Source organism: Parasteatoda tepidariorum, chromosome 11, assembly GCF_982258835.1.
Source record: "Parasteatoda tepidariorum strain Cologne lab strain chromosome 11, Ptep-v5.0, whole genome shotgun sequence".
NCBI classification, from domain to species: Eukaryota; Metazoa; Arthropoda; class Arachnida; order Araneae; family Theridiidae; genus Parasteatoda; species Parasteatoda tepidariorum.
In genome coordinates, this window is record NC_141765.1 from 95,108,183 (window position 1) to 95,119,785 (window position 11,603).

The 11,603-nt window shown below is 30.1% G+C and overlaps 1 protein-coding gene across 1 annotated transcript; it reads left to right on the forward strand.

Annotated features, from left to right (window-relative positions):
• Positions 1-3,527: 3,527 nt before the first annotated feature.
• Positions 3,528-7,520, forward strand: LOC147801920 (uncharacterized). Its single transcript, XM_087154710.1, has one exon. The coding sequence runs from the start codon at positions 3,694-3,696 to the stop codon at positions 4,624-4,626; it is 933 nt and encodes a 310-aa protein (XP_087010836.1). The 5' UTR covers positions 3,528-3,693; the 3' UTR covers positions 4,627-7,520.
• Positions 7,521-11,603: the final 4,083 nt, after the last annotated feature.

Here is an 11,603-nt window from a genome sequence, read left to right on the forward strand (position 1 = left end):
ATACCAGAAATAACATCTATACAGTCTCTGATATTAAACCGAACACATATGTTAATAATCACATTTGTCATGCCTTTTATTTATTATTAAAAAAAATTATTATCTGATCACATTAAATTTAAATATTACAAAAATGTTCCGAATGTAAAAAGAATTCTTCCATTCTGGAAGAACTGTTTGGTAAAAGCGTCTGAAGATATACAGAACATTTTTCTTTCGACGTGGAAAGAAAATACATAAAATACAAGATTTTAATATAAATATTAGTAAAGGGAAATTATTTAGCAAATAAAATGTATCGTGAATATAGAGTATATTAAAATTCTTTATTACCTCTATCAGGAGAAACACGAACAATCACCGTCTTAAATGCACCGTTCTATAAATTGTTACGTCACATGATGATTTCATTTCATTTTCGCCTCTTAGTTGATAACCAATCAAATCGAAGGACGATTCAAAGAAAATTTGCATCTGCTAAATTTTTGCAGAACGAAATGAAAACTCTTCTACTGTTTTAAGGGTTGCTTTAAGTTAATTTCTTACAGATGAAAGACGGCAGATCGCCAAGTCAATGGCGAGAAAGAGAATCGAAATTTTCAACAGTACATGACATTTTTAATTGAATTATTTAAATCCTCTTTCTTTTTAAAATGAATGATATTAATTTATTGTTACACATACATATGCAGGTTTGTGAGCTCATTACGAAATGCAACTTTTATTGTAGAAAAGTAGTTGTTAAGTGGAAAAGTAGTATTTTGCAAAATTCTAATTTGCCTCATTTCTTTCCATTTATTCTACAAACGTTTAAAAGCGTGGAAATAGTAATAACTGAATTACAAGTGTACGTTTATGCAGTATGGTGAGATGGGGGGGGGGATTGTGACAAATGAGAGTCAGAGCCTGACTAAGGCAAGGGTATACGGGGCAGTTGCCCCGGGCCCCACATTAGAGGGGGTCCCCGAAACGAATTGAGAGTTTATTTTAGGTTTCTTTCTTAATTAAACATTTTTTTAAAACAAAATATCAGTACTGTGTAAAATCCGTCAGTTTTATGTTAGCTTCTTCATTAATCTATCATATGAACACAAAAAAAATCTATCTTTCGTAAATCTATGGCTTTCAAGGACGTAATTCAGATAAATTTTCGCAATTACGATGGATAAATTTGGCCAATGAAAAACTTGTATTTTTACGTATCACAAAATGCGATATGTTTGCAAAAATACGGGCTTTCGCTTGACTTAATTGAGCCATCGTAATAGCGAAAATTTAGCTGAATCCGTCCTAATGTCAGCAAGGATATTAATTTTTCGAAGCTAGATGACAATCAGAAAACTGCATTCGGCAATGATGGACATGGAATTGTCAATATATGAGTAAAATGAACAGAACAATATTTCGTCTGACCATTGAACTGGGGGGGGAGGGGGGACTTTTTAGCTATTTTAGGTTCTAGTCAATTTTCTTATTATGTTATCTATAATGAGGTGAAAAATTTAGATACCTCCATGAAGTTCGGTTCTTTATAACTAAAAAAGTGAAGCAGACGGGGGCCCCCAAAGAAGTTTTTACCCCGGGCCCCAAATAGGCTAAGTCGGACCTTGCTTATGGATTCCGGGACAAATTTTATTGAGGGCCAAAAACAGAAGGAGTCACAAAGTTTAAAAGACCCTTTTTTCAAAACTTAAGTTTATGCAGCTTATAAATGAATTTTCCGCAATTTTTTTGTCATAAAAATTATTTTAAAACACAAAACACTATATTTTTGCAATGAAGTTGCAAATAGCTCTCAGCAGTTCCGGACCTTGGTACTGTTATCTCTGTATAAGCCTTCACTGTAAAAATTCTCGGATCAAACCAAGGTAAAAAGCAAGGGTGCCGGTATATTTTAAAAACGAATCTCCACTGAGGAAGAAATATAAAAACCTGTTTGATTGTTCCTTGAAGTTCGCGGGTGTTTTAAAAAATTACCTTTAAACTACACTCGACAATGAGAAAAAAGTATGGTCAAAACTTTAAGAATATGGTAAAATTTACCATGTTCCTGGCTCTATGTTAACACCAAAAAGCTCAATAATTTTCATAGAAGCTAAGAATGATTTTGACAATTTACAATAAAATATGGTTTTACAATGTATGCTAAAATAAGATAAATGTGGTAAAGTTAGATCATTTTATCACGATACTTAGATAATGGCATAAAAACCGTTTATTCGGTTAAATTTACTTTTCAGTTCTGCATATTTTTCTAAATGTGTTGTAGCAAAATCTTTAATTTTGAAAACCAGAATTTCCGGTAAATCATTACCATATGAACGGAAAAATTACCACTAACTGAAAGGCTTAAATGCCTAATATTTTGGTTTTTATTACCAGAATAAAGTTTTTCCCTTACTAGAAATGTCATTACTAAATTACTTAATTTGCATAACATTACTTAATTTGATCACATTTTTTTTCTCCTCTTGTTTTTCCGGACCGGCCAGTGTAGCGGGCAGGGAACTGTCCTTGCATCAGAATGGTTCTGGGTTCGAATCCCGTGCAAGGCATGGATGTTCTTTCTTTCTCTCTGAACTATCTGTTTTCACTGAGGGAGCGACGTTGACCCACCTAATATGGTGCCCCTGAAAGAGAGACCAACAAAATCGCCCTGTATATGCCTGAATTGACGGATGTTAACACAGGTGGGCATTGGAAATAAAAAAAAATGTTTTTTTTCCGGTAATGGAAACAAGTTTTGATTTATTCAAACCCACCTACACGATCGTGATCGATAGTGTGTTTGATTTCCCTTTACTCACTGAAATGTTATTTTGTTAATCCGAATCTGTTAGCTTTTATCATTTTTTTTAATAAGGAATATAAGAATATACAATTCTGAATCTTGAGAAAGTGTGATAATTCATAAGTAATAAACATGATTAATGAAGTACTTTTTTCGATAATGATAGTAATAGGAAATCTAGTTCACACTCTATTGACACCCTAATGAAACTCTGGTAAACCGCATTACAAATGTTTGAAGAAGCATATAACTTTTGTATTAATTAAGGAAACAGCCGGCCGAAGACTCCCCGTGTAGTAAATGGTGACTGGTGCACACTAAATATGTAGGGTCACAAAGTCCTCCATGTTCCCATAACAAACTGGTACCTCTGGGTGTACTGAATTGGAGATGGATCGTTCTCTGTCTTAAGTCAAAATTATTAAATTTTCACGAATTAATGGGTCTGCCAAATAAACGGGTGCGACGTATGGGTGTGGCAGAAGTCGAATTTTTAGCCATAGATCGCGCCACTGGGACGACAGCAAGAACAACGTTAATTAAGGAAAGGAAAACATATTTTTAAGAGGTAGTAGTGACAGGGACAAAATTGCTAAAATCTTTTTTTTTAAAATTGTATTTAACCAAAAACTATTTAAGCGTAATAAAAAAGTTTTTTTGTTTTATTTAAATGAACCTTTAGAAGACTGATTCATTATGAAATCTAAACAAATGTATTAAAGTTGTAATGTTTTTTGGCAACAGCTGGTAGCCTCTGTTGCATACGCTTTTTCTCGCTCCTTGAATATTTTGATTTTACCCATTGTTTTAAGTCTAATTTCACTTATAATTATAAAAATTTGAAAATATCAATTTAATGTTTTAGTAAGCAAGCTTTCTATACATAAATATTGCTTCAAACAATGTCTTCGTCAAAAATTTTGTGTAAAGCATGTACCGAACCAATTCTGGAAGACTCAGATGGATTAACATGCAAAGGTGAATGCAATTCTGTTTTTCATTTTCATTGTGGTGGTTTCGCTGAAAGAGCTTTTAGAAGACTTACTGTTGATAAAAAACAAAAGTGGACCTGCGCACGATGTTCAAAATCACAGGAAAATCCAACGAAAATAAAAAGTGCAACTAGCCCAGACATTCTCGAGGATATCTTACAGCAAAATAAAGACCTAAAAGAGTTAATAACTAACAAATTCAATGACTTAACCCGTTCAATTGAATTCAACAGTGAAGTAATTCAAGAGTTGAAAAATTCTATCACAGAGCTACAGAACGTAAACAAAACTTTACAAGCAAAAAATTATCAGCTAACTAGAGAAAGCGCAGAAATAAAGAAGGAACTGAATGAACTAAAAGAAGCAGTTATTGAACTCAAGCAATATTCCCGAAGATCCAACTTTGAAATAAGTAACTTACCCGAATGTGAAAATGAAGACATACAACAAGTAATATCCCAGATTGATAATGTTGCGAATACTAATATATCCGAAAATCTGATCACCGCTCACAGAGTCCCCAGCTTTAATAAAGATAAACCTAAACCCATCATCGTTCAAGTTAAATCCAAATCTGTACGTGATGAGCTCTTAAAGAAACTGAGAAATCGTAAACTTTCAACCTGCGAAATCAACTCCAGATTCACTGAAATGCCTGTTTACTTCAATGAACATTTGACTCCCGAACTGAAGCATCTATTTTATCTTTCACGTAAGGCTAAATCTGAAAAGGGATTCAAGTTTTGTTGGGTTCGTGATGGTAAAATATTCCTGAGAAAAGATGAATCGTCCAAAATAATGCGTGTGAAATCATCTCAAGACCTTAATATTCCATCCAACTGAAGAAACATTTTTATCTGTGCCGGACTGCCTAAAAATTGAAAATTTGGACGATTTAAAGTTTTTTATTACCTCAACCTGTAAGTTAAACATTAATATTTTACATATAAATATTAGAAGTTTAAGAGCCAACTTTGATAATTTTATTTCACATATTTCTAGCATGATTGAAAATATAAGTGTCATAATTATGTCGGAAATTTGGATTTACCAAAATGAAACTAATTTTTACTCAATAGATGGTTATAATTCATTCTTTAATTGCAGAAATAATAATCGCTCTGGAGGTGTTTGTGTTTTTATTAAAAAATGTCTTGATATTTCAGAGTTAGCTATACATTTTGTTTCCGCAGAATCTATCTTACTTTATTGCAAATCTTTAGATTTATTATTTCTATCTATATATAGATCTCATGATTTTACTGTTGATTTTTTTAATACTGAACTTAAAGTAATAATCTCTAAGCTTAAATATCCTAATATAATACTGATGGGTGATATAAATATTGATATTCTAAGTGATGATTTTATTACTCATGAATATATTAATTTATTATGCCAATTTGGATTTCAAAATTACATAGACAAACCAACTAGAGTAAATTCCTCATCAACTTGCATTGATCATGTCTTCGTAAAAACAAATAAATTTTCAATCAAATCCGGAATATTCATAAATGACATAAGCGATCACTATCCAACCTTTTGCAGTGTTCATTACGATGAGGTAAATAAAATTAAGGAAGCTGAAAATAAAATTTCAATCAACTATAATAAGCTCAATAATTATCTGTCAAATTACAAATTTAATTACAATCCTCAAGATTCTCTTGATCAACAATATCGAAGTTTTGTTTTCAAACTCAATAATTTAAAAAATAATTTTAAATATAAGCATAAATCAAACAAAAAAGCCAAAAATAACTGGATGACTAATAATATCTTGATTTTAATTCGAAGAAAGGAAAAACTATTCAAAAAAACTAGAAAATATCCATGGGATATTATTTACAAAACAGCATACAACACTATAGTTTCTGAGCTTAAGAACTTAATTAAAACAGCAAAATCAGAATATTTCAAATTCAAATTTTTAAATTGTGATTCAAATAAACAAAAATGGGATCTTGTAAATGGCATTATTGGTAATCAGAGCAAATCACTTACTTTACCTGATATTTTAAACGACTATGAATCTTCTGATCAATTCAATAAATCATTTGCAAATGCCTACAGTACCTCAAACCCAAATTTAAACAGTTTGCAAATATATATTTCACCAAGTTTAACCTCGTTTGTTTTCCTAGAATTGAATGATTGTGAAGTACTTCACTTAATAAATTCTCTTTCTAATAAAAACTCCTTTGACTATGACGGTATTAATGTAAAATTAATTAAACTATTTGCTCTCAATAATATAAATTTTATAACTAATTTCATCAATACCTCAATCAAGTCATCCATATTTCCAACTTCTTTAAAAAGAGCAACCATAACTCCTATTTTTAAAACCGGCGATAAAAATTGCCTATCAAACTATAGACCAATTTCAATATTACCTGTTTTTTCCAAAATCATTGAAAAAGCTCTAGCTGATAAAATGTACAATTATTTAAAACATACAAATTTTTTCTCTGTTAATCAACATGGATTTATTAAAGGCAAAAGTACAGAAAAAGCTCTTTTGGAATTTTCACAATTTATTCATAATAGTATTGCTGAAAATAAGATAACAGTAGCTATATTTCTTGATATATCAAAAGCTTTCGATAATGTCAATCACAATCTTTTAATTAAAAAATTAGAATTTGCTGGTTTCAGAGGAATTATGTTAAATTGGTTTGTTTCATATCTTTCAAACAGAGAACATAGAGTTAAAATCCGAAGTAATTTTAGTAATTATATTTTTTCAAACCGTGGTGTTCCTCAAGGATCTATTCTAGGACCCTTATTGTTTATTATATTCATCAATGACTTTTGTCAACTCAAACTTTTTGGTAAGATAATAACGTATGCTGATGATTCCGTAATTTTGTATTCTTGCACTGATTTAAATCAACTAATTTTTCAAATTGAATCTGATTTACGCATAATTTCAAAATGGTTTACAATAAATGACTTAAATTTAAATCTAAATAAAACTAAATATATTTATTTCAGTTTAAGAAAATCAGAATTTAACTTAAATTTAAAATTTCACTCTCTCTCCTGCAAAAGTACTAATGAAAATTGTCAATGCTATATTCTACAATCTGTAAATAATATCAAATATTTAGGACTGTATATCGATTCTAATTTAAAATGGAAAACACATATTAACAATTTAGTTAAAAAATTGCGTTTCGTTTTAGTTAAATTTTATCACCTTAAGAATAAAATTCATTTTAATTTTGTGAAAGCACTCTATTACTCCTGGTTTTATTCTTTAATTAATTATGGTGCGATAATATATGGCGGTGAATATAAAACTAATTTACTTCCCTTAATCTCAGTTCAGAATAAATGCTTCAAGATTATTAATTCTCTAAATATAAATAATTCAAGTGTAACTACTACCAATATATATACAAGAATTAACCTATTACCATTTCGCCATAATGTATTTTTTCGTATTTTACTCTATTTACACAACAATAAATTAATATGCAAGTTAAAAACTAATGTGTCTGAAAGGAGACCAACTGAAATGTATGAGATTCCCCTCTTTACAAAAGAAATTTCACGAAAACAGTTTTTTTACTTAGCACCTAAATTATATAATAAATTACCATTTCAATTGCAAAACATCAAAATATATTCTTCTTTTAAGCGTGCTTTATTTCAATTTATGATGAACATTGACGATTTAGATCTCTATTTTTCACTTTAAAGGAAGCATTTGATTTTTTATACCAGTCTTGTGCCAATCCAAATGAATTTCTTATGCTACCTTTGTTATATTTTTTTATTTATTTATTTATTTATTTATTATTTTTTTTTTTATATATATATAGTTTCATGCATTTTTTTTTTGTTTTCTATTATTACAGTGTACAACAATATATGACGTCTTATGATGAGCAAAATAATTTATGATTCTTTTTTTTTTTTTTTTTTTTTTTTTTAAATTTCTATTTTAAATTTATTGTATTACTTTTCTTTGTCGCCTGGACAGGATTTTCCTCTTGACGACGAATATATATTCTTTGTATTTATGTGTTTTTGTTCTCAATAAAGTTATATATTTGTTTGTTAAATACAAATACAAAAATACAAAAAATAAACTTACTTATAGAAGGTAGAAGTAATAAAGACGTATGAAAATATTTCTTCCCTTAAGCTAGTTTAGATGCAAACAAGTTGAGATTTTATTCTGAAAATTTACCAGATTTCACGGAAATGTAAAAAAAAAGGAGTAATACTAATTTTTTATTCATATTTTATTCAAGCAGTTGCCTTCTTAGTGACCAATTTAATTATACATTTATCATGAGTAACAACTGACATAACTAAACTAAGGGACAGCTTATTCTGATTGAATGTGAAAATATATATAAAAACAAGCAAAAAATACTATAGTCTTAAAAGTAAAGTTAGTTTGAAGACTTCATCGCTACAATCATGTTGTTGCACACGAAATTGAGGATCATTAATCAAGATCGACTCTCTCCTCTAGCTCAGAACAGGCTGTTGAGTCATGTTCTACTTTTAAGGGAAAATATGGTACACATTTTTAACAACTTAAACATTTAACAAAAAAAAAAAAAACACACACACACATACTGAGCATTTGTTATAATATCGATGCCTGTTCGTGGGTTCAATCCCCACTGGCCGAAGACTCCCCGTGTAGTAAATGGTGACTGATGCACGTTAAATCTGTGGAGTCGCAAAGTCCTCCATGTTTCCATAACAAATCAATACCTCTGGGGGTACTGATTCAGGAGTTTCCTTGTCTTTTGGATAAGTTCAAAATTATAAAGCTACGGAGTTGAACATTAGTAGTCGTAAGCTCAAAATTGGGTTGGAATGTTGGTTGGAATGTTGGGTTGGCATCAATATATATGATATATATATTGATGCCTTTATGTTGTTCGAAAAATGTTTCTTGAAAGAAAGAATAATTCTGTAAAGTTAAGTAAGAATTAAGAAGATGCCACTTTGTCCAATTATAGATATAATCTAATTTACATATATAGCACCGTAAAAAATTTGGAATTAAATTACGATTAAAAGTACTGAACGTTTGGGTGCATTATATGTAAAACCATGTCCACTGTAAAATCAATTTTTGCCGTAAAATTTTATACCGTAATTTTTAAAGAAATATTTATGCTATTTCTCAGATTTTTTTCCCTCTCTTCAATATTAATTTGCAATCCCTTATGGGCAACTACTTTTGTTTATTTCCTATTTAGAAAAATTTCTTCAAATATACAGGGTGTTTATAAAGTCCCGGACCCATTTTGATGTTCAATAACTCATAAAATAATAAAGATAGATTAAAATTAATAACATAAATGGTTAGATAGAATCAAAAAGTTTCATGACCCTTGTCAATGAACTTCCACGTGTGCCCCCTTCGTCGTACGGAGAATATCAAGTCAACAGTCAATTACCAGGTAGCGGCAAGCATGTCGGCATCCACCATTAAATCTGTGCTTTCTCTTGTGGTGTATGAATTCTCCTTAATATCCGCTCGAATAACACATCACATAGAAAAGTACTACATAGAACAAACACATCAAAAGTGATAACACATCAAACACATCAAAACACATCAAAGCATAACTTTGCAATAGTTGCCAAAAACAAAAGAGAGAAAAATGCAATTAATAAGCAGGCGATATTTAGAAAAGTACAGATATTTAGACTGGAAAATGAAATTATCTGAAATTAACCACACGCGCAGACGATATTTACCAAAGTAAAGATACTCAAACCTGAAAAGGAAAATATATGAGTTATTCCATCAATAAATGCCATAAGTTTGTTTATATCTTCATTATTTTATGAGTTATTAAACATCAAAATGGATCCGGGAATTTATAAACAACCTGTATATTAAAAAGGTAATTTCCAAATACCCTCTATTTAAAACTTAGTAATAGAGAGTGGAATGTCTTTTTTTCTGTTAATAAATATTGAGTTAAATTATTATTTTAAATTGAAGTATAACATTGATTGATAATTATTTTTCATTTTTAAAATAAAACAAAAAAGAAACATTTGTTATCCTGAAATACACCTTTCCCTAAAACAATTATTGTTATTATTAACATTTTTGAAACCCTATTTACATACTTTCCTGCCCTTTTTAAATCATATTTTTATATAGTTTTTATTTTACGTTTAGAACCGTAAACAATAACACTATTAGAATCATTAAAATTCATTTTGAATGCTTTTAGGCGAAAAAAATATATTACTTCGAAGCGTTGGTTTCGCCAAACTAATTAAAAGAAAGATTCTGTCATAAATATGGAAACCTGAAGGGAAAAAAAATCCCATCTGTTGATTTTAAACAAGAGAAGGAAAAATAAAATAAATAAGTAAAAACTTCCTTCCCTCACCTTTTCCCAAATTTAAAAAGTTGGCATGCAGCCAAAGAAGTATTAAACTATGAATTTGAAAACGATAACTTGATATTTAAGCTCAAATTTTATTCAATCTTTTTTAGACGTTTTCAATTTTATTATTTCTTTCTTTTAGCCATACCGTGTTACAAAATCAATATAACCTCTGTTCAAAGCTTAAAGAATAGATATTCCAATTTAAAAGAAAGATAGTACTTTCTTGGTAGAGAGGGATTTAAAAAAAAGTCTGGATAAAAAAAGGCTTAAAAGACCATTCACAGCATTTGAAATTAAATATAATTTTTAGTACTTTTCAGTCAGTGGGTCAGAAATGCTATAAAACAGCCATGTTTTGAGAGAAAGGAAGAGGTAATATCAAATAAAACACCACACATTTTGGTTAAAATAAAAATATTTAAAACTATTTAATAGCTTTAAAATTATTTAATATATTTAAAATTATTTAATGTATTTGAAATTATTTAGCATATTTATAATTTTTTTTTATCTCGTATAACAAAATAAAGGCTCATCTATATTCAGATAACAAATGTAATTAAAAAAAACGCTTTAAAATTGAAGAGTAAAATTTTAGATGTGATCTATAACATGTATTTTGTTTCCGAACTGTTCTCCGAATTGTGAAATGGGATACTTTGTGACAAAGGGTATAGGGTGTCAAAAAATTTTGAAAAAAAAGTAGAAATTAAAGTTATTCATTTATATATATATATATGAGTCGTGGTGGCTCAACGGATAGTGCGCCGGTCACCTCCCGATGATGCGATCCGAATTCGAATCCTAACGATGACCCGTCGGAGCGATTTCCACACCCGGCTCGAGCCGACAACTGTGCTGACGTAAAACATTCTCAGTGGTGGATTGATCATGGTTAAAAATCAACGTGCAGCCAGGCCAGCTGAGGTATATTTTCCTGGTTTTCCTCTCCATGTAACGCAAATGCGGATTAGTTCCATCAAAAAGTCCTCCACAATAGCAAAGTTTCTCCGCATACTTGATCCAGAAGTTCCCTTGCCTTCTGGATTGTGTTCAAAATTACAAAACAACGGAGTTGAACAATGGTAGTTGTAAACTCCAATTTAGTTCGACTGTTCAACGACGATTATAAAATATGTATAAGTAAATAATAAATATCGGTTACTTTAAAGAAAAGTTTACATTTTTACTCATGGAGTCACATCTCTCCGGTTCTCAACCTTCTCCCTTCATATAAGACAAGGCGTATTACTGTTTGTACGCCTAGGTCTATGAGTATCAGACTGATACTCATAGACCTCATGTTGGATATGTACTGATACTATCAGTACATATCCAAAAAGTGTCCTTCTCTTTTTAAAATCTTTTCCTCTTCAAGAACAGGGTAACAACACCTTCCAGGCCAGAGATCGTTCACACGCATGGGAG

Coding starts and splice junctions, on each gene's coding strand:
- LOC147801920 (XM_087154710.1), top strand. CDS start 3,694: ATGTCTTCGTCAAAAATTTTGTGTAAAGCATGTACCGAACCAATTCTG.